General features: G+C 37.2%; 3 protein-coding genes and 1 pseudogene across 3 annotated transcripts; all 4 read left to right on the top strand.

The window, feature by feature from the left end:
• Nucleotides 1-1,079: 1,079 nt before the first annotated feature.
• On the top strand, nucleotides 1,080-2,628 carry LOC142622396 (homeobox protein knotted-1-like 3). Its single transcript, XM_075795850.1, has 3 exons — nucleotides 1,080-1,201; nucleotides 2,157-2,350; nucleotides 2,425-2,628. Exons 1-3 carry the CDS (start codon nucleotides 1,147-1,149, stop codon nucleotides 2,611-2,613), a joined length of 438 nt encoding a protein of 145 aa, XP_075651965.1. The 5' UTR covers nucleotides 1,080-1,146; the 3' UTR covers nucleotides 2,614-2,628.
• Nucleotides 2,629-2,670: 42 nt separating this feature from the next.
• Nucleotides 2,671-3,628, top strand: LOC142634136 (uncharacterized; annotated as a pseudogene).
• A 6,069-nt stretch (nucleotides 3,629-9,697) lies between these two features.
• On the top strand, nucleotides 9,698-11,583 carry LOC142622217 (FBD-associated F-box protein At4g10400-like). Its single transcript, XM_075795664.1, has 2 exons — nucleotides 9,698-10,876; nucleotides 11,007-11,583. The coding sequence occupies exons 1-2, from the start codon at nucleotides 10,346-10,348 to the stop codon at nucleotides 11,478-11,480; spliced, it is 1,005 nt and encodes a 334-aa protein (XP_075651779.1). The 5' UTR covers nucleotides 9,698-10,345; the 3' UTR covers nucleotides 11,481-11,583.
• Nucleotides 11,584-20,053: 8,470 nt separating this feature from the next.
• LOC142608343 (putative FBD-associated F-box protein At3g50710) lies at nucleotides 20,054-21,797 on the top strand. Its single transcript, XM_075780098.1, has 2 exons — nucleotides 20,054-21,073; nucleotides 21,201-21,797. The coding sequence occupies exons 1-2, from the start codon at nucleotides 20,126-20,128 to the stop codon at nucleotides 21,666-21,668; spliced, it is 1,416 nt and encodes a 471-aa protein (XP_075636213.1). The 5' UTR covers nucleotides 20,054-20,125; the 3' UTR covers nucleotides 21,669-21,797.
• The last annotated feature ends 2,271 nt before the right edge of the window (nucleotides 21,798-24,068 follow it).

Raw genomic sequence — 24,068 nt, 5'->3', positions numbered from 1 at the left:
TCAAAGTCAAAGCCTAAAAGGCTAGGAATAGCAACTTATAGTTTCTCAGCCCAAAAAATGAAAGGAAAAATAAAAAGGGACCTAACAGATGTTTTCTCATAGAAAATTATATCTAGAAAGAAAGCATGAAAATTGCTGAAGTTGTCAAGGTAACTCAGGATTCTGTTCCTGCAAACTTAGGGTGTGAAACATTGTAGTAATTGTGATTGAATAAGAGGAGGAACCTTGATTGATCAATGTAATCATTCAAACATCCATGTTGATGAGTAGAAGATCGAGAGCTTTTGTGAATGAATAAAGATTAAAAATTGATATCTATGAATGGGAGAGAATAAGAATCCCTGTGCTCGAAAGTTATATTCAGGGTATCTGAGTTTGTTTTCAGCTGGAATCAGAACACTTGCGGTTTCTTGTAAATCTTACGATGAATTTAAAGGCAGCCCAATGTGATGAATTGTCATTTGAATGAAAATTAATTCATGATGTATTCTTTTTATGGATTTTTAGATGTCTTTTGGAAAACTTTGACTGAATTCTCCTTAGAATCTCCACTATGATGAAATCTTAGACTGGGGGGAGAGTAACAATTTCCTCTCCTAATGATTATGTACTTATGTGCTAGGTTAGTTTTAGAATGCTAAAAATAACAATTGCTGATACTCAATCAGCTTTAAAGGTCATTTGAAATGTTGCAAGTATGCAGCAAGGAGATGTGCTGGACTACTAGATTCAAGTATGAAATATGTTGTAATTTATGATACTTCCCTTAATTGAAACTTTAAGCTTGCATTTGGTATTTTCAATTCATTGGACTCTTGGTGTAACTTAGGAAATTAATGCTTCAAAATATGTCTCCTAATTGCAGTATGATATTAATGGAGTTGTAACTCTGGTGAAGTCTAGATACACAAATGAAATTCAGAGTTATGGGGACTACTTAGCTATTGATTTAAGCTTGTAACAGTTCCATGCCTGCTTGTCCCACACACCCATCCCTTGCTCTTCCTACGCCCATTTTGTAAATTGTCTTATCATATGATAGAATCAGAATTTTGATCTTCACTTGGCTTGTTATTGCAGACACATTATGTTCTGTTGCTTTGCTCCTTTAAAGAGCAACTTCAACAACATGTTCGAGTCCATGCAATGGAGGCAGTAATGGCTTGCTGGGAGATTGAGCAATCCCTACAAAGTTTAACAGGTGATGTTCTGTAATAAGATCCTATTTGATTATATTTGATTTGATTTTTTTTTTTTCATTTCTAGTGGATGTTGCATGCTAGCATAAAAAGGTTAAGAGGGTTGGAAAACTCTTTCAGCTGCTTGACTTTGATTGCTTACTTGCTCAAATTGCTGTTTGTTGTTCTTCGCAGTTGAAACTAGCACAGGTAGTTAAAACGTGATGAATTTAATAGTTCAAAAATGTTTGTCCTTGGCATGGTTTGTGGTCAACTAACCCCCGCAACACAATAAATTAATTCAACTTGTTGATCATGCCAATGAATTCCTAGAAAAATGAGTGGTGAAATAATTTTACTTGAAAAAACCAACTAGTCCTTAATGTGATACACCTATGGTTCTTTAGATGTATTTTCACATCTTAAATATTTGATCCAGGGATTAAATATGATAGGGTGGTGCCTCATCAAGTTTGATAGTGCCATGTCTAATCAAAGTGGTCATTTCGAGCCAGGGCAGGGGGAAGTTGGGTGCTTTACTATGAGCAGCAGTGTCAAATACCTATACTTGATAAAATTCTTTAATATTGAGCTGCTCATTTAAATATATAATTCTTCACATGAAACAACTTTAGAATTGTAATTTTGTAGATTATTTCCATAGCTTCTTTGTAATTTTGTGTCATGACCACTTAAAATCTCCATCTCTGGCTATGATTCAGTGAATTTACCTGTTACTGAATCCACTTATCCTTTTGAAATGATCATCTGTTACATAGCAATTTTATGAGCTGTGATCTCTGCTTTCTTTGGGAAAAGGATGTTATATTTTTCAAGAAAGTTAGTTCCAAAAAATACCTTAAAAGGCTGTGTTTTTGCTACAATTAGAAATAACCTTTTTTACCATAACTGTAAATAACTGCATGTGATTATCATGAATACCAAAGCTAAAATTACTTTTACATGCTGCGTGAACAGGAGTTTCCCCAGGTGAAGGTACAGGTGCAACAATGTCTGATGATGAAGATGACCAGGTAGATAGTGATGCCAACTTGTTTGATGGTAGTTTGGATGGCCCAGATACCATGGGATTTGGTCCTCTTATCCCAACAGAGAGTGAGAGGTCCTTAATGGAGCGTGTGAGGCAAGAGTTGAAGCATGAACTGAAACAGGTAATTGATGGAATATTTTGTTGCAAAGTCTTATTACTTGTTCATCATTATCAATTGGTATTGTTTTTTTATAGGGTTACAAGGAGAAAATTGTAGACATAAGGGAGGAAATTTTACGAAAGAGAAGAGCAGGAAAGCTTCCTGGGGACACAACCTCTGTGTTAAAATCTTGGTGGCAATCACATTCGAAGTGGCCATATCCTACTGTAAGTTTTTTGACAGTTAGAATTGGTTGTGCAATCGTTCTGAACCTACTAATTTGACATCATAAATCCCTTGCTGCATCCCAAGCATAAACTAGATTCACTAAACACCCAACCATGTATGGGGTATGTCAAAAGGTACAAACTTTCCCACAAACTAGTAAACATCCAACCATGTATGGGGTATACTCTAGTTAAAAGCCTCAAATTTTCCCTTCAACAAAATTGTGTACAAAATTATCCTCCCTCAAAATTGAGGTCATAATTATTGAAAGACTGCCCTCAGGTGTTTTTGCTGACCCATTTGAGCTACAACATCTTCTGCAGCATGGTGGTAAAAATACTGTATTCATTTTTTCTAATGAAAATCAATGAATAAAATGTTATCAAAATTCTTAGATCCAAGCCTTTTGCACTGTTCTTATCCCGTCTTTCATAATTTAGTATCTGAAAGTGTTTCTTAGTTCTCCTATTGAACATCTGGCCAAAATATCTACACATGCTTGGATAACATGATTTTTCCTTTTGATATATATATCATTATGCATGCGTACTACTATGGAGGCTGTACTTGCAAAGTAGTTACTTTTACTTGCTGTCAGAAGAATCCTTGGACAAAATTTAACATGGACTATATAAATTTCATATATTCTGACTAGTATTAATTGGAATTATAGTCTGTTCTCTGCTCTTCTTTCAGTAACTGACTGGCTACAAGGGAAAGCTTGCAATACATCTTGAAATTTCTTTTTTCTTTTGCAGCCTCTAGGTAAAAGTGGTTATTCAAGAGTCAAATTTGGTCCACCTGATTTGTTTGTGTGCTGTAGCATAGAGGGGACGTCGCATAATCAGAGCTGTTTATTTACTTCAACCAGTATTAGTTCTGAACTGGAAAGTGATGAGATTGTGTGGAAAATTCCTTCAGGGATAAAGACTCATGCTAGAATTGTATCCGTTGTCACTTTTATTTCAGCCTTATTGTCAACTCTGTTAATTGTTTTGACATGTATATTTTATTCAGATGCCAAACCTCGCAAAAATCTGAAGCATTCTTAATATATTTTCTGGCTTGATAATTTAGTATGTATCAGACCTAGTTCTGATTTTAGCCTCCAGTTTTTTTTTTTTTTTTTTTGCTATTAATTATGAGAATCCATGATGGAAGGTGGTGTGAGACTATAAAGTGTATATTGTTGAGGATTTAGATCCTTTAGAGTTCTTAGAATACTTTACAAAGTAAATCCCCACCTTTCATTTAAAATCAATGGTTAAAATGTTACTCATTAATCCACTAATTCAAACCTAAATTAGTCTTTCAAAACACAAAAACCCTCCTATCTATGACTATCCTAACGTTAAAGTTAAACCACTAACGCCATTCAACTTGGAGAAATCATCAAGAGGAAAACCCATTTTTCTTTTACAACTCTCTTGCATTCTTTAAACTATGTCTCTTTAACCCACAAATGATAGATCAATCTAGGTTAATCCCTTCAAAATAGACATTGAATGACCATTCAGAGCCCAATGGAAGCAAGGTATGTTTATTTACCTTCTCTCCATGGTCTTTGATTCTCTCTATATTTACGGGCAAATTGGCAGTGGAAAAATTCCCAGTGGAAATCGAGTCTCTGAGACTCGATTTCTAACGCAGTGGTATTTTCGTAAATAAGTTGTATACAAATCGAGTTTTTGTAACTCGATTTGTGCTACCAGCATTACTACCATTATGCCATTTGATTGGAAGTCGACTATTAGAAAGTCGATTTCTGTAAGTGGAACTCGAGTTCCCTACCAGCGAGTACGCCAGGCAGAGAGTTCAAAAATATTTACGGGCCAGTGCCACTGGAAAAATTCCCAGTAAAAATCGACTCTCTGAGAGTCGATTTCCATTTAAGTGGTTTTTTTGTAAATAAGTCGTACAGAAGTCGAGTGTTTTAAGCTCTATTTGTACTACATGTATTTACCATTATGCCATCCTTTTAGAAGTCGACTATTAGAAAGTCGATTTCTATAAGTGGAACTCGAGTTCCCTACCAGCGAGTACGCCAGGCAGAGAGTTCAAAAATATTTACGGGCCAGTGCCATCGGAAAAATTCCCAGTGAAAATCGAGTCTCAGAGACTCGATTTCCATTTAAGTGGTTTTTTTGTAAATAAGTCGTACAGAAGTCGAGTGTTTTAAGCTCTATTTGTACTACATGTATTTACCATTATGCCATCCTTTTAGAAGTCGACTATTAGAAAGTCGATTTCTATAAGTGGAACTCGAGTTCCCTACCAGCGAGTACGCCAGGCAGAGAGTTCAAAAATATTTACGGGCCATTGCCACTGGAAAAATTCCCAGTGAAAATCGAGTCTCAGAGACTCGATTTCCATTTAAGTGGTTTTTTTGTAAATAAGTCGTACAGAAGTCGAGTTTTTTAAGCTCGATTTGTACTACATGTATTTACCATTATGCCATCTGATTTGAAATCGAGTGTTAGACACTCGATTTCTACTGGGTTGTTTTTTTTTTTTTCCCTTTGTTACACAGTCTTCCCCTGCAGCAGTATACCAGAATTTTTTTTTTTTTCCCCTGCAGCTGTAAACCAGATCCAGCTGTATGCAAACATTTCCTAAAGAGTACATTGAATGCAAAAAACTGGATTAAAATATTTATTGGGCATGGGCAGTATAGTTGCCTTCTTAGCTACAGACCATACAAATTTAACCAAATTACATCCGGCATGCAATGTGATTACTAGCTATCATTGCTTCAAACAAGGCCCCTGTGGTTTTCCCTTGCCGAAGTAAGTGCTACTAATGTCAAAGTACTACGGTTGCTGGCATTATAGGCAAAAAAGCTGCACAACGCAACTAATGTAACGATTACAATGGATAGCTACTGCTTTAATTACAACAACATTCAGTAATAAACAAAATAACAACTACGTCGATACAACATAGTCTACATAGTTGCGTAACACTTGTCCATACTGATACAACATGGTCGCGTAGCACTTGTCCATACCGAAGATAACTACAACTCCCACGTACAATGCCATTCCAAAATCGAGCCTCTGCTCACCTGAAAAACATTAAAATGCAGTTGTTAGTTCCTAAATGCGAAGAACAAAAACCAAATAAGATTCTGAGCATATTACATCAAAACAACAAAGACACTTGCCTAGTTTGTAGCACTACCGCCTGTCGAAGCCCCACGGGAACCGCTTGTCGAACCCCCAAGGGAATTGGGACATCTTCTGCGGTTATGCCCCTCTTCATGACACACTCCGCATCGCTGCCTCGGTTGAATCTCCCTCAACTCCAAATCTGGGTTCCGGCTTCCCCGTTTTCGCCGTACCCCATCCATTTCATTTCTTATTCTTGACTTCACAGGGCGACCTTTGGCCCGCAACAGACTTTGGTCAGGCACCCACCGTGGTCCGCGAACGTCCCTCCACAATGACTCTGACATTGGCACCACAAATTGATGTGAATATGTGTGAATGGCGTTCTCCAAACTGTAACATGGGTCAATATAGCTGGTCGCATTGAGATGCAATTGTTGCAAAACTTTAATTGCATGTGAACAAGGGATCTTAATGTTTTGCCACTTTCCACAACCACATGTTCTAGCAAATACGCGCACTTCATGACTGTGGTTTCCCCCTCCACCTCTATGGTCGTTGTACGGGGTAACCACTTGATATACACCAGTCTCATGATTAAATTCCCGCACAGTGTGTCCTGAAGTTTTCTGCAAATTTGTGTTATAGATCCCCATTGCATAATCACTCCATACCTTACCTTGAGAGCGATCAGAAGTAATTTGTTTATGTCGATCATGGAAATATGCAACAAGTTTGCACCAAGTGAACTCAACCATTGCAGCAATGGGCAAACCGCGGGCACCTTTAAGTACCCCATTAAAGCACTCAGAGATATTGGTTGTCATTGCCCCGTAACGTCTTCCACCATCATGTGACTGGGTCCATTTCTCCACATCCTCACTCATTAGATATGTGTATGGCATATAGCGTTCAAGATGGGAATCATCAGGGTTTACCCTCCTCAGTGCATTAATCTCGACATCCTTAATAGTTTGCATTATGGACTTAAATTTAGCGTCATGAGTCGCATATCCAGCTTTCAAGGCCAATGCCTTTAGAGTCGGGTCATCAAAGTGTGTGTTGAAGTTGCTAGCAACATGTCGAAGGCAATATCGGTGATGTACCTGTAACTTTCCATCATCACCTAAAGGCCACTCTGCAATGCCGCATTTGATACCTTTATGTCGGTCAGAAATAATGCAAATGCCCTCGTTAGGTATCACATGCCCTATCGAATTTCTGAGACACTCTAAAAACCACCCCCAACTAGCCCCTGACTCCTTGTCCACAACAGCAAAGGCGAGAGGCAAAACCTTTTGGTTAGCATCCGTTGCCATTGCAATCATCAACACCCCTCGATATTTACCATACAAATGAGTCCCATCAATGCGATCAACGCTGCAATATCTAAATGCAGCAATGCATGGAGCGAATGCCCAAAATACATAGCGCAGTAACGTAGTACCATCTATGGGGCTAGGTATGGTCCAATAGTTGTACTGGGTACCCGAATCCTGATCCAAGTATGCCAACAACAACTTTCGCAACCTTTGGTAAGACTCCTCCCAATCTCCAAATATCATAGCAATTGCCTTTTGTTTTGCATCCCATACCTTATAGTAAGAGAGCTTATGATTATACTTAGTATCTATGTGGCCCTGGAGCTCATCAATACGAGCAGTGTGATTTTGTCGCAATTTCCCCACAATTTCTGATGCAACAAAATTAGAATCCATCATTTTACCGTCTCTTTGCAGCCCAAAGGGTATACAACTGTGTGGACCCACATAAGACGTGACCATCCACAGACCATTTAATTGAGCCTTTATGAATGCCCCAACGTACCAGTTGCAGTTGGGGTCAATGCACGCAGCGCACAATTTACTTTTGGTCGACCTCCGGATTATAAAATTTCTATTATCCTTTGCTGCGTATATTATCAATGCACGCTTCACCGCCTCTTTATTTGCAAAAGTCAACCCTTTATTAAAATGCATCCCATCTTCCCAAGTAGAAACAAATGGTATCTGAAGACGTGAAGGATCAACCATATTTTCCCAAGTATTTGCGGAGAATGACTCGGCAGGAGGTGTGTAGGCAGTGGTCGTATTTGTAACATGCTGGACACCAATATCATTGTCCGCATCACCTTCATCATGGCACTCCATATGTTCCTCTTCAAAATTCGAAGCAAGTTCATGGTCATCCACATCCTTCTCAAAGTCGCCTCGCTCAATCCTCTCTTCGTACTCATCCATATCATCGAGATTTTCATCATTATTCGCAAAATGATCTTCGTCCTCCACCCCTAAATATGTCTCTTGAGGTTGAAGTGTTTCACTAGTATTGGCAGCATAATCTTGAGATGGGAATGTGTAACCTCCCATTGTAGTGCATCCATCGTCTAATTGCAAAGATGTAGTTGTTTGTTGCTGCAACTCCTCGACATCAACTTCTGCGAGCGGCTCGGAACTTACGTACAACTCAGCAGCATTTACTTGGGGCATTTTATGGATTCTATTGAACATGACCTTTACATGTTTATCTTCTTTGATCGCCATGTACTTGTAATTTATCCGCTCATGAAGAACTTCTTGTGGGTAACGATAAATAATATTTATGTCATAACAAGTAGGGCTCAAACTCAATTCTTTCATTATTTTCATCTTCAAATCATTCAATATCTTCAACTTACGACGTAGCATCACGTAATAGCATTCGATATTCGGCCCTTGAAATGGGAATCCGTCAATCTGTTCAGGATTGAAAAGGGGATCACCGTAGTATACATTTACGTCAATATTCTTCAGAGATTGTGAACCTATTAAAGTCAAGGGTAATATGTTAGTGACATATTTTAACACAATTACAAAACATTTTTATATACTCAAAGTAGGAAAATTTCAACTTCTTACATCCAACACACCCCACATTTGCATATACTCACTCCACATCACATACAAACACACTCAATCATTATTATTTCATACTCAAACAAATAAAAAAACTAAAGACAACACTTACCCCCACTACAAAATTTCAAATCATTCTAACAAAAAGATAATAACAAATATTAAACCAAACAACAACAAAAATAGCCATGATAAAAGCCTAACAATACAAATATATATCTTAAATATTTTTTACTTCTTATAAAAAAAATTTTAAAAAAAAGCCTAGCATATATACACTAACTTGTTACATCATATGCATCTACAAACCCCACATTAACATATATACTCAATCATTACCATTTGTTTCTAAACAAAAAAAAAATTCATTAATCATACTAAAAAAAAAAAAAAAACCAAATGCACAAATATTCAAATCATTCTATAAAAAATATAAAGAAAAATTACAAACCAAACAAAAAAACTAATGATACATACCCATAAAAAACCTAACATTACATATATGTAACTAACAACTACCCATAAAAAACCCTAACATTACATCTATGTAACTAACAACTATTCAAAAAAAAAAAACAACTAACAACTAGAGAGAGTGTATAAAAACCTTACTTGACATGATAATGTGTAAATGGAGGATGAGTTTGATTTGAAGTTTTCTATGAGAGTGAGAGAGAGAGAGAGTGAGAGAGGAAGAGAGAGCTGCTGGGTTTTGAGGTGTGGCAAACGGCAGAACCCAGAAAATAGGTATAGTATGATAAAAAGAAGCTGCCTAACCACGTGGCAGAAAGGGGACCAACCATTAAAAATCGAGTCTCTGAGACTCGATTTTCATTTGTAAAAACCGAGTCTATGAGACTCGATTTTCCAGCTGGCAGCATGTAATAGTAATTAATTCTTCCCATGTAAATCGACTCTCTAAGAGTCGATTTCCAGGTGGCCACCACGTGGAAAATCGCCACATCAGATCTGATCAACCCACAGAAATCGACTATATAAAAGACGATTTATAGCCTCAAAATCGACTCTCTAAGAGTCGAGATGCTAGTATTCTATTAACTTCTGAAACAGTGCCTACTAACTATATTCTTCAGCCGTTAGGGCTATTTGCCCATTTTTGCCGCCAAAATCCCCAAAATTAAAATAAACCCTTCTCATTCTCATTCTCATTCTCAGTGAATCGGAAGCTGATTGGAGCTACTACCATGAAGGGTCAGAAGAGGGAGTCCATGCAGGAAGAAAAATAAGAGGAGAGGAGATCAGAGAGGCAGAGAAGAGAGAGAGCAGAGAGGGCGGAAAGGAGAAATGTTGTGAGAGCGAGGCCTTGCAGTTGCTGTGGGAGTTCATCCCTCTCTTCTTCTTCTTCTGCTGATGACTACAAAGACGTAATTAGCAGTCTACCGGACTGTCTCCTCATCCATATCCTCTCCTTTCTCCCAACCCGAGCCTCAGTCGCCACAAGCATTCTATCGAGCAGGTGGAGGTCTCTTTGGAAACTCGTCCCAGTTCTCGACTTGGACCGGCGCTTACCTTTTACTCGATCAGACACAGATTACCCAGGCCCAACGAGGACGAACTCAAATTTCAGCTTCCTGGATGCAGTGTCCAACATCTGGACTCTTCGCAATGCCATTCCCTTACCCTTACCCCTACGCAAGTTGCGCCTTCATTGGACTTCCAATTGTGACTCATTTCTTGTCGAAACATGGGTCCAAGATACCCTTCTACGTGGCGGCCTGCAAGAGCTGGATCTCTACATATTTACTGGTACTAATCCACCTCTGGAGATGCCTACCACCCTCTTCTTTAGTTCAGCATTAGTGTCCCTCAGATTGACAGGTGCCATGCTTCTCAATCCTCCTCCTGCTTCTGCTTCAACTTTCCCAAGTCTCCGGACTCTTGCACTTGGAAGTGTTAGATATGCAAAGCATGACTCTATCTCCACACTCCTCGCCGCCTGCCCTGCACTCCAAGATTTGAGCCTCTCAGTGGAAAGTTACAATTTTCATGGTTTGGGCGAGAGTGCAGGCAAGGTCAATGTCATTGTACTGGTACCTACGCTGAAAACATTAAATATAAGTTGGCCTGCTGATGAGTGTTGGCTTTACAAACTGCAGATAAACACCCCGGCTCTTGAGAGGTTTGATTTTTTGGGTGGTTTGGGTGAGTATGTTGTGTTGGAAAACCTCCCCAACCTAGTTGAAACAGTCATTGAACTTGAAGATGATGATTCGGTAGATTATACAAATAGGATATGGGACTTCATGGAATCACTCTATAACGTTGTATCCATGAAATTCAACCTAGAAACCGCCAGGGTAAGGACATGTTACGTTTTTCATGCTCTAACTCTCTTATCATTAATTAAATGGCTCAATAATACTTAATAATATTGTTCTGAGTGGGTTGTGACTTTTGTGGAACTGTGATTGTTATGTGGTCGTGCAGATCCTCTGCTATGGTCCTATGGATGGTCTTCCCATGTTTAATAATTTGACTTCCTTGACATTTGATGGGAATTTTTGGCCTTCCTATTATATGTGGCCTGCAGTACGACTCTTGCTTTGTCAGGCTCCAAAGGTACAAACACTTGGCTTTGAATTGACATTCCAGGGTGACCACAATGGTTGCCCACCTGACCATCGCTTGGAGAATCGCATGGAGAAGACGCTTTTTGATCCTGAATGTCTGTCATCACATCTTACAACCTGTTATTATAAAGGATTTTCAGGGCATGAGGTTGAGATGGAACTTGTTCGACAAGTCTTGAAGGAAGCATATGTATTAAAGACAATGAATATCACTTTTGAAAGTCGTCTAGACACAGAGATAAAGCTTCATGCTTGCAAGAAATTAAGAAAGCTTCAAAGGAGGTATCCTACTTGTCAAATTGAATTTGACAAAGGACAATTCGATTTTTAAGTTCACTTTTTTAATTTGTGAGAAGCAAAAGCTTTGTGGGAATGCCCATTACCCTTTGCATCTTTCATTTGAAACTACAATGGATTCAAGATTAGAATATTTGTTTAATGTTTAAATTCTCTGTACTTGTATTTTTCTTTTGAAAAGGAAAAAAAAAGCCTAGAATATATTGTGCTTGCTATATCCACAAACATATGGTGCAGACTCAATTTAGCAAGAAGACATGTTCAGGTTGATCCAAACTATGAACGATGCAATGAGAATTTGGTAACAGTTCTTCACAGTATCTGGTCCTGTGAAAGAGCTAAGGAGGTTTGGAACAATTTTCTACAGCTGCTTCAGTAGAAGTCCCCATTAACTTTCTCCTTTTAACGACCCAATGTCTGAACTTCAACAGTGGGCAGGATTTTGAGTTCTGTCTAATGGTGGCTTGGTCAATCTGTTGTTCTAGGAATGTGTTTAAGTTTGAGAATGCTCCAAGAGTCCAAGTTTCAGATGCAAAGTCACTGCTGCAAGAGTTCAAAAGTGTTCAGGAACAGTCAGAGGTGACTAGATCTTCCTGGATAGCACAATGGAATACACAGCAACAGGGAATCTACAAAATCAATTTGTTGGAGCTCTGTTTAAAGATACCCTCCACCATGAATGGAACCATGAAGCCAGTTGGAAGATTTTTGTGGCTGGTTGACTTGCAAACCATTAAGGAAAATCGCTTGAGTACTACAATAACATAGCATAAACTCATTTGAGCAAGCACTAAAACTGGTAGGTTTACAATAAGGAGTGCCTATTGGGTTTAATTCATTCATGGAAGAGCCAAAGTGAAGGAGAAAGCTCAGATAATCAATGATGACAAAGTTTCTAGAATCGTTTCTGCTGAACAAAAATTCCTACAATGTAAAGGATTCCGGGTGGAGAGATTGCTGGAAAGAATTTTAGCAAGAAGACATGTTCAGGTCGATCCAAACTATGAATGATGCAATGAGAATTTGGAAAGGGTTTCACACACTTTGTGGTTACTGGTTAGAGAATGATCCAAGCTATGAATGGTGCAAGGAGTTTTAGAACAATTTTCCACAGTTGCTTCAGTATGTTAGAGAAGTCCCCATTAACTCTCTTTTCAACGATCCAATGCATGGACAATGACAGTGGGCAGGAGTTTGAGCTATTTCTAATGGTGGCTTGGTCAATCTGTTGTTCTAATAATGTGTTTTAAGTTTGAAGATGCCCCAAGAGTCCAATTTTCAAATGCAAAGGCACTGCTGCAGGAGTTCAAAAGAGTTCAGGAGTGGTCAGAGGTGGCTAGATCCTCCTGGATAGCACAATGGAGTACATGGCAACAGGTAATCTACAAAATCAATTCTGAAGGAGCTCTGTTTATAGATACCCCAATGGTCAGGATTTGGTGTGGTGCTCTGTTGCAAAAGGCCTTGTGTTGTTGCGGGGTAAGCCTACGTGATCTACAGAGGAAGCTGAACTTACTGCAGCATTATAGGTCCTTCGGTTTGCACATGAAATGAAGAGTGACTGTAAAAACTTGTTGGAGCAATTGTTCATTGATCATGAAGTTGAGATATCTGCTGCGAACTTTGAGATCCTACTCAATTAGTCACGTCAGGCGAGAGAGCAATCAAGTTGCTCATTGTCTGGCCAGACACGCTCAGCATAGTAGTGATTCTTATGTATGGCATGAAGAATGTTCAACTGTTATTCAGAGGTGGTTGTTAAAAGATGTATCCAATTTTTGCTAATTGCTGGTAATTAAATGGAATCACAGTTTCCTTTATTTAAAAAAAATAAAGGGTTTCATTTTTGCACCTATAAGGTTTAATTTGTTGTTTTTTGAAACTTTCATGGTTGAATTTATTACTTTTGAAACTATAAAGTTTAATTTGCTATCTCCTTAAAATAAAAGATAGGTTTAAATTGTAGTTTATCCTTTCTATTTCTTTTTCTTTTCAAAATAGTTAAATTAAAAACTATTGATTCTTGATTCAAGCACAACTCCAAAGAAACTTAAAATGCAATAAAAAGCGTACATTCTCACATTGATTCAAATTTCCAATATCAATATTTGTTTTGAATTTTTTATTCTTTAATGGAATTTTTATGGAATTCCAATAAAAACTTTTAACAAAAAAATAATATAAAGTTAGTCCCTATCTTTTACATCATATTTCAATTTGGTCTCTAACCTTTTAATTGTGTCAATTTGGTCTCTAACCTTTCAGTACTATGTCATTTTAGCTATTGCCGTTATTTCTTGGATGAAAAAATCTGATATGTTAAATGTAATAATAAAAAATTAACTTATTTGCCACATCAACCGCTAGCAGTACACTCACATCATATTAATTTTTTTTAAAGGAGAATTACACTTTACCCACTTGTGGTTTACCTCTAATTTGACTTGTTTACCCGTGGTTTCAATTTTGACACTTTACTCACCCGTGATTCCCTCCGTTACTAATCTGTAACTCACCTCTGTTAAAATTAAGGGCAAATAGATATTTTTGCTTAAGTTTTATGTTTCTCTCCTCCCAAAACAAAAAATAACACAAAAATGCAAGAGAAAAAAATATCAAAAAGTGGTATTTGTCTCTCTCTCTATTCACACAAGTCTTGAACATGAAGAACATGTCCAAAAAAAAAAACCCAGATCAACCTACACAAGATCACTGACTTGGAGGCCAAAATTGGGAATTAACATTAATTTTCAAACAATATAATTAGTAGGCACTGTTACAAAACTATATTTTTTACTAACATTTTGAGTCTAAGAGACTCGATTTTAGGCCTAAAAATCGAGTCTTTGAGGGTCTATTTTCATGGTCTGAGCACGTTTGATGTGACATTTTTTTCACGTGGTGTTCACCTGGAAATCGAGTTTCTAAGACTCGATTTATAAGCCAAAAAAATTTTAAGTCTAAGTCAGCACAATCCATTCCCAGAAATACCAAAAAAATTTTTAACAAATTTCCAAAAACACAACCACTAAAACCCACATTTTGCCTATCTCACATCAAAATCCACCCACCTCCATAGGGTTTGTAGAAGATCATGACTGAGCAAAACCCACCACCAAAAAAAAAAAAAAACCCAAGGCGAGCAAGCCGAAATCCACGGCGAGTAAAACCCAAATCCACAGTGACAAATCTACGGCGAGCAAAACGTAGGCCCACGGTGGCAAACCCAAAATTGATCCGGCCACCACTCCGTTTACCACTCCCAACCCAGCCACCGATTTCATCCAAGCCCAGCCAGCCACCACTCCCAAACCCATCACCCCACCGATCAGCAACCCCATCAATCAGCAACCATCAAAACCACCGATCAGCAACCACTACTGCCTGGATCCATCACCACTAGGGATGGCAATTTAGATCCGGCCCGCGGATACCCGGCCCGGCCCGGCCCGACCCTAATGGGCCGGATTTTACCCGGCCCGATAAAGAATAGGGTCGGGTATGGGTTTTTAAAAAAAAAACCCGAAGCGGGTTCGGGTTGGGTCCGGGTTTTATAAAAAAATCTGAAACCCGCCCCGGATAAAAACCCGGTTATGGAGGATAAGACATTTTGTAAGAATTTCTTAGTCTTTTTCATTTGTTAGTTGGAGGATAAGACATTTTGTAATTTCCTAGACTTGTAGGATTTATTTTGTAGCTTTTTAAGTGATTTGTTGATTTAAAATCTTAGTTGTGATTTGTTGATTTATGATTAACTTATAATTTGGTTTGATTTGGTTGCCCTATAATGTGGCCTAAATGCCAAATTTTGGCATTTGGGCCATGTTAAATGGCTTGAATTTAGGGAAAAAATTTAATGGGCTTAAAAAAAAAAAAATTTTTTTGTTAGGCTAGATTTGGGCCCAAGAAGATAAATGGGGCCCGCGGGGCCCGACGGAGCCGATATGGGCCCCAGAAAAAAAAAAACCCGATTAATAATCGGACCGGGTCCGGGTTCCGGGTCTTGGCCCGCGGGTCGGGTCCGGGTATGCAAAAACCCGGCCCGAACCCGACCCGTTGCCATTCCTAATCACCACCACCACCTACATGTAGTCCACAAGCCCAAATTTAAAAAAAAAAAAAAAAAATGATTCTAGATCAGGTGAGAGCGGAGAGATGGGGAGAAAGGCGAAAAGGAAAGAAAAGAAAAGAAAAGAGAGAGCAGTGAGAGAGGACCTGATTTGTAAAACATTTTACTTAAGATCCGAGACGCGAGATCCGAAGTGGGGAGATCCAAGACGTGAACCGAGTTCTCTCTAGTTCTTCTCTGATGAGAAGGTGTAAAGTGGGTTTTAAGAGTTATAAATCGAGTCTTGGAGACTCGATTTCCCGGTATCTTATTAGAACATGAAAATCGATCCTCAAAGACTTGATTTTGGGCCTAAAAATCGAGTCTTTTAAACTCGAGATGTTAATAAAAAATTTAGTTTTGTAACAGTGCCTACTAACTATATTGTTTGACAAACAGGGTTAATTTCCAATTTTGGCTGACTTAATGAAACATCTTCGAAAAATCATTTCTCCAGTTGGCAAGAGGCGCCACTGAAGCCGAATCAATTCCTTGTCCCTCCATGAAAATTGGGTTCTAATCTTTAAGCTTAACTCTGCAAAACCCAAAATTTGAAATCTAAATCTAAATTAAATTTCAATAATAACAAAAACTAACACCGTGGTAAAAGGACCAGAGGTCCAGAACAAATCTCTCCAACGCGATTTTGGAGCTGGTCGTAGAAATCGATGCCCCAATTGAGAGGCTGTTGTGATTCATCAAAAGAAGAAGGGCAGCAGACATTGAAATGAGCGAAGGCATCGTTGTAGGCTTGGCAGTGCAAGTGCTTGGACTCGAGGATCATGCTGTCGTAGTCGAATACCAGAGCTTGTAGAGAAGCCGAAGCCAAAACTAAGAGCTGTTTCTTGGAGGAGCTGAGAGATTTTGATCTGAAGGTTTGGAAGCAGCGAAGAGTGGTGACTCAAGATGTTTCGAAGATGTTTCAGCTTAATGATTTCTTAATGATTAATGATTTCTAATCTTACAGCTTAATGATTTTTCGAAGATGTTTCATTAAGTCAGTGATCTTGTAGGTTGATTTGGGTTTTTTTTTTTTTTTTTTTGTATGTTCTTCATGTTCAAGATTTGTGTAAATGGAGAGAGAGAGAAATATCGCTTTTTGATCTTCTTTCTCTTGGATTTTTGTGCTATTTTTTTGTTTTGGGAGGAGAGAGACATAAAACTTGAGTAAAAATACCTATTTACCCTTAATTTTAACAGAAGTGGATTACGGATTAGTAACGGAGGGAATCAGAAGTGGGTAAAGTGTCAAAATTGAAACCACGGGTAGGCAAGTCAAATTAAAGGCAAACCACAGGTGGGTAAAGTGTAATTATCCTTTTTTTTTTTTAAAGAAAAAAACTAAATTGTTGTTCTCACTTCTCGCGTGAAATTGGGCTTGAGAAAATATTTAAAATCCCTCTTACTCTTACTCTCACTCTCATCTCTATACCTAATCCTAAACTCTCTTAGCTAAAACAGGAGTTGCAGATGGATGGCAATGGCAAGGTCAGGCGGGGGTTTTCTCTCTGGCCACATCAATTGACTTTTGGAATTTTCTTTAAATGTTAATCTTCCCATACTCTGTTTGTTAATTAGTTTACACAAACTGTTTCCAGTTTTGAGAAATGAGACCCAAAAAAAAAAAAATTTTGAAATCCAACCAAAAAAAAGAAAAATAAAACAAACAACAAAATCAAAGAACACACCTATCTTCGAGTAATTGAGCAAACTCTTCTTTTATAATCTAGTACATGTAGTTTATCGAATATTGGATTTTACATTTGGGTCCGCAAAGTTTCAGCCATCTGGTACATTTAGTTTATGGACATGGATTGAATATGGTAATAATGATTTCAATGATATCATGTGGTCATTATCTTCTAGAGCACCAAAACAATCGAATCCCCCATATGCCTGAACAGTGAATATACAACTAGTAGATTGATAAATACATGTTTCTAACTTTTATATGCGATCTCTATTACGACCACTGACAAAGAGGATAGAAAGTAGAAACCATAAACAATCACCCAAACCCCAAATGAAAATCCACCTTTTCAAAACCCCCAAACCCAAATTCCAAATCAGTAAACCTAAGGTGAGCATGAGATTTATTAGGGACATAGATGTGCATGAGAACGAGTGAGAGGAATTTTAATTTTTTTATTATTTTGTTTGACAATTGGGATTTGATATGACAAGTAAATTAATTTTTTATTATTCTATTTGACACATCAGACTTTTCCATTTAAGAGATAACGGCAAGGACCAAAATGATATGATGCTAAAAGATTATGGACCAAATTGACACAATTGAAAAATTATAGACTAAATTAAAATATGGTGTAAAAAATAGCAACTAACTTTGTAATTTACCCTACAAAGTTTTAATGTACTAATATAATAACACATGACAAGGCTTTTACCGAGCAATAATACATAAGCATATAATCCACTAATAATAATACAAACCACAAATTTTATAGAATCTGTTTAAGAAAACAATAGACAAAGTCCCAACGTATCAAATAATCCATTAAAATAAAGTGAATATAGAAAATTTATATTTTTCACAATAGTCATTTTGTAATTATAAAAAAATAATAATAATGACACTTTTTTTTTTTAGAAACAATAATAATGACACTTAAAATAAGTATATTCAAGATTGGCAACCAACCAACATAAAAAAAGTAAAACCATTTATATCAATTTGCTAAATAAACATTTTCCTTTGAATTGATAAATACATTAACGCTCTGTTTGTTTTGCTGGAAAACTTTCTGTAAAGATAGTTTTTCACATTTTCCAGTATTTGGTAGCACAAAAAAAACTGATCAACGGAAAACTATCTTTAGTCAATGGAAAACCCTAATGAAAATAAGGCTTGTTTTTTATAGCTTGTTTTCCAAAAAAAAAAAAATTGGAAAACAATCTCTCTCTCACAGTACGCTCTCTCACTCTCACTCTTTCTCTTTTCCCTTTTCTTTTTCTTTCCTCACACCCTCACTGTCACTAACTCTGCTCTCTCCTCTTCCATAGATCTCTCTCCCTCACTCTCTCTCCATATTTCTCTTCCCCTTTATAATACAGTTCTTTGAGTAGATTTTTTTTCTTTCATTGCTCAATAATTATTTCAGTCACCTCTACCAACTTGCAAAAGAAAACATATTTGCAGCGGTAATTATTCATTCCTCTCTACCAAAATCACAATTCTTTACTTTGATTTCAAACTTGATTTTATTTTTTTCTCTAAGAAACTTTTGGTTTGATGGATTTCATGTATAAGTTTTTTTTGCACATAAAAGTGCTAAAAAAATAAAATATAAAAAAGAAGAAAGAAAGAATGAATGAAGTAAAGATGAAAATTTTAAACATAATGCCTATATGGTTTTAAATTGCTTTTACATAGGATAATCTTTTTTGTTGATAGATATATTATACAGATACTATGTAGTGATGATATATTATGTAGATACATTATATAAATACATAATTTTGAGTAATATTAAAGACTTCTGGTTGACCATAGTAAACAATTAATGTACCAGCAAAAAGAGTAGACAATGAAAAGTTATTGTTATTTTGTACTTATTAAAGATGTATTCTCCTGTCAATTTTATGTATATAGACAAATGGTTGATATATATATATATATATATATATATATATATATATATGTGTGTGTGTGTGTGTGTGTGTGGACGTTCCTGTCCATATATATGAGCAAGATGAGTGGTAGAGATCATGAAAATTTGACAACTAATTTTTATTGTATCTATATTCTATTGTCAAAATTTTAGTATGAAAACCAAATTCATTCTTGGTTTTTTTTTTTAATATTAATTACATTAGTTGGTTTACATGATACGCATGTTTTAAATTACATAAGAAATATAAAAAATAAAAATAAAAATTTGCATACCAAATACTAGAAAACATTCTCAAGCTCATTTTCAAGATCGTTACCAAACACTAGAAAATGATATAGTTTTCTAGAAAATGTTTTTTGGAAAATGAATCATTTTCCAGAAACGTTGATGCTGAAACAAATAGAGCGTAAATAATAGGATTTTGCTAATGTACATTAAGCCATTCATTTTTAGAAACATTTTCTTGAGAATTGAAAAAGTATTGACAGTTTTTTCAATTCCTGAAGAAATATTTTCAAAAATAAATGGCTTATTATATGTCATTAGGGCACACATTAACCGAATCCTAAATAATAATAACTAATAAAGAAACATTTATCAATTCATCTGATCAAGTTCAGTGAAAAAAGATGTAATAAAAAGAAAGAAAGATTTATCTGAGTTTTTTTTTTTTAAAATAAAAAATGATAAGTTTGAAAATAACATATAAGGTACCAATTCCATACACTTGGGCGGGTCAGAGCTTTTTCCCGGGTGCGAACGACGTCGGTTTCTCGAATACCAATTCCCAAATGCCGTGCCTTGCTTTTCATCATTATATTAATTTCACTGGTAAATAGGCAAATCCCCAAAATCGAACAAGAAAGAAAGCCCTTTCACTCGCTCAAAGCAAAAAAAAACACAACACAGACACAGAAGCGGCTGAAAAGGAGAGAAATGGAGGAAGAAGACGAAAGGACAGAGAGCCAGAAAAACGGTACTACTGACTTTATTAGCAATCTACCAGACTGTGTCCTTACCCACATCCTCTCTTTACTCCCAACTCGAGACTCTGTTCGAACAAGCGTTTTGTCGAGCAGGTGGAGCTCTCTGTGGAAACTCGTCCCAGTTCTTCACTTGGAGCGGTTGCGCAACCAAGATATAGTGTCCAACATCTGGATTCATCGCAACCCCGCCATTCCCTTACGCAAGTTTCACCTCCACTGGAGCTCCGATTGTAACACGTCCTATGTCAACACAATGATCCAAGACACCATTATGCGCGGCCGCATGCTGCAAGAGCTCAATCTCAACATATATAGTCATCCTAATCCACCTTTGGAGTTGCATCCTAGTCTCTTCTTTTCTACAACATTAGTGGTTCTCAAGTTGGGAGGTGAGATTCTTCTCAATCCTCCTCCCCTTGATTCCATCTTCCCAAGTCTCCACATTCTGTATCTTGAATCTGGAATTAGTTATGCAAACTGCGACTCTCTCTCCACACTCCTTGCTGCCTGCCCGGTCCTCCAAGAGTTAGCTGTCACAGTGTCTGATAATAATTTCGATGATAATAATTTCGAAGATACAAGCATGCTCAAAATCATCGTGCTCATACCTACGCTGAAAATATTATATTTATCTTGGCTTTTGGAAGTGTGGGCCTACCCATTCCTCCACTTTTACATACTCCGATTAAATGCCCCTGCTCTTGAGCACTTTTATTTCCGTGGTCTTTTGAGCGACGATGTTGTGTTAGAAAACCTCCCCAACTTGGTTAAATCAGGCTTTCAATTCGAGGAGATAGCGGGTGAGTTGAGTACTAGAGATTATGCAAAGAGGATATGGGACTTCATGAGACCACTCTATAACGTTGTATCCATGGAATTCTGCATAGAAACCGCACAGGTAAGGCTGCTGGGCACCTTGTTATTTATTTTTAACTCTCTTATCACTAATTAAATTGCTAAATACTACTGTTGTTGTGAGTGAGTTGTGACTTTGTGAGACTTGTGATTGTTATGTGGTCATGCAGATCCTCTGCGATGCTTCTAACTATAATCCTCCTGTGTTTAATAATTTGACTTCCTTGACCTTTGATGGCGAGCTTTCGGGTGACTATTATGTGTGGCCTGCAGTACAGCTCTTGCTTTGTCAAGCTCCAAAGCTACAAACACTTGCCTTTGAAATGACATTCGAAGATGAATTGGGTGATTATGTTGACTACTCACCTGAAAGTTGCATGAAGAAGCCACTTAGTGATCCCGAATGTCTGTCATCACACCTTACAGCCTGTTATTATAAAGGATTTTCAGGGCATGAGGTTGAGATGGAACTTGTTAGACAAGTCCTAAAAAAAGCTAAAGTGTTAAAGACAATGAAAATTACTGTTCAAAGTCATCTAGACCCAAAGATGAAGCTTCAAATTCTCAAGAAAGTAAGGAAGCTTCAAAGGAGATCTTGTACTTGTCAAATTGAATTTGATGAAGCACATTTCTATTAAATAGTTGTCTTTCTTAATTTGCAAGGAGCAATTGTTTTATGGGAATGCCCATTATTCTTCGCATCTTTCATTTGAAACGTTAATGTATTCAAGATTAGAATATTTGTTTAAGGTTGAAATTCTGTTTCACTTTCTGTACCTTTATTTTTCTTTTGGGGGAGAAAAAAAAGCATAGAATATATAGTGCTTTCTATATCCACTAACATGTTATATAATATGGATGCCCAATGCAGCTTTTAGTTCTAGCCTTGGTCATTACTGATGCAAGTCCAGCTGTCATGCTACGGTCTCTATTTTGCCTAAGGTTTGTTGAAGGTGATAGAGGGAGCTTGTTTTGTTAAGATTTCAATCTCAATCTCTTTAGTTTGTTTCAGTTTAAGCAATTTGGTGGGAAAATTTACCTTTCTTAGCCCATGGCATATGCTTTTCTTTAGTTGTATATGTGCTGTCAAAGGTGGAGCATATTTCATTTTGGGATGCTCCTACTGATGGCTTCTTTTGTTATCTTATTTACAGATTTTACCCTATTCATGTCTTACTTCACTTGTGTTTGTGGGCTTGGTGCTTTGGCTTCTCTATACATTTTGTCACTACAATACTTTTTGCAGATTGTATTTCATCAAATAATATGGGGAACTAATTCACAAATCAGATGATATGGTATTTAATTCGTTCTTCTTGAATATTGCATGTCACCTTCTTTGATGTAATATCTTGTTGTGTGGCTATATGCATATGTGATTAGGTCCATGCCTATGTAATTCATTTTTTGTCTCTATTATGTTGGAGTATATCTCTATGCTACAGAGGCAAAATGCTTGAAGATTAATATGCTTTTGCCATATTCTTAAGCATGCTTTCAATTTGGGATTTTTTCCCCCTTGATATAACATATACTTGCTGATTTCTTACTCTCCTGAGCTCCTTCTTTATTTTTATTTTTTTCTTTTCTTCTTTTTTATTTCTGCCTGAATAATTTTATTGCATCCTTGCTAAGATGAGGAATGTGAAAATAGGTTATAAATATTTTAGGTGGTGTTCAAGTATTTATGATATGCTTCTCATGAGCTGCTCATTTTTCTGTATTTGAAATTTTTTATTTTATAAATCTTTTTACGTTGTTTTCGAACAATAGCTAGTCAATACCAATCTTAGGTTGATGCAGAGAGCTTACTGCAGACACTTGCTTAACTTGTATTAAGGAGTAGGCAACGTTATTAAGGTGTGGTAGAAGGTGCAAGGGTGGAAGGAGAAACTAATGTTAAAGACAGGTAACAAGGTCCTAATTAAGGCAGTTGCACAAATGCCTAATCAATCCCAACTTATACCATGAGTGTATTTAAGCTCCCTTCAACCTTATGTTAGGAGCTAAATACTATAATGAACAAATTTTGGTGGGGGTCTCAAAGGGACTGAGTGAAAATGTGTTGGTTGAATTGGGATGCCCTGTGGAAGCACGAAAAGGAAGGGGGAATGGGCTTTAGGGATTTGGAGGCCTTCAATGTAGCTTTATTGCCTAAGCAACTGTGGAGATTAGTGAATTACTCAGGTACTTGAGGCTATATATTTTCCTTGATGTTCAGTGATGGAAGCTAGCATGAAATAATATGCTTCATACGCTTGGTAGAGAGCATTATGAGTGCCAAGGAAGTTATTGATAGGGGAAGTTGGTGGAGGATTGGAAAATGGACAAAAGGTGAGAACCTGGAGGGACAGGTAATTACCAACACGAGTTCGTACAAGGTCATTACCCCAAAGTCATCAAAATTGGGGTGGATGTTGGTATGTGAGCTTATTGATATTCTCCACCATGAGTGGAATCACAAAGCCATTAGCTGATTTTTGTGTCTGGTTAACTTGCCAACCATTAAGGAAATTCTCTTAAGTAGGACAAAAAATGTGAGGTTTACAGTAAGGAGTGCCTATTGGGTTTTTGGTTCATGGAAGGGCCAAAGTGAAGGAGAAAGCTCAGGTAATCAAAGACGACAAGAGTTTCTGGAATCGGTTTTTGGAGAAAATAAAATTCCTAGCAAAGTAATGGATTTTGGGTGGAGAGCTTGCCGGAATATAATCACCCACAACAGCAAATTTAGCAAGAAGACATGTTCAGGTTGATCCAAACTATGAATGATGCAATGAGAATTTGGTAACAGTTCTACACAGTATCTGGTCCTGTGAAAGAGCTAAGGAGGTTTAGAACAATTTTCCACAGCTGCTTCAGTATGTTAGAGAAGGATTTTGACGACCCAAAATCTGAACTTCAACAGTGGGCAGGATTTTGAGCTATGTCTAATGGCGGCTTGGTCAGTCTGTTGTTCTAGGAATGTGTTTAAGTTTGAACATGCTCCAAGAGTCCAATTTTCAAATGCAAAGTCACTGCTGCAAGAGTTCAAAAGTGTT

This window comes from Castanea sativa, chromosome 1 (genome assembly GCF_040712315.1).
Source record: "Castanea sativa cultivar Marrone di Chiusa Pesio chromosome 1, ASM4071231v1".
Classification (NCBI taxonomy): domain Eukaryota; kingdom Viridiplantae; phylum Streptophyta; class Magnoliopsida; order Fagales; family Fagaceae; genus Castanea; species Castanea sativa.
This window is presented reverse-complemented; position numbering and strand designations above follow the sequence as displayed.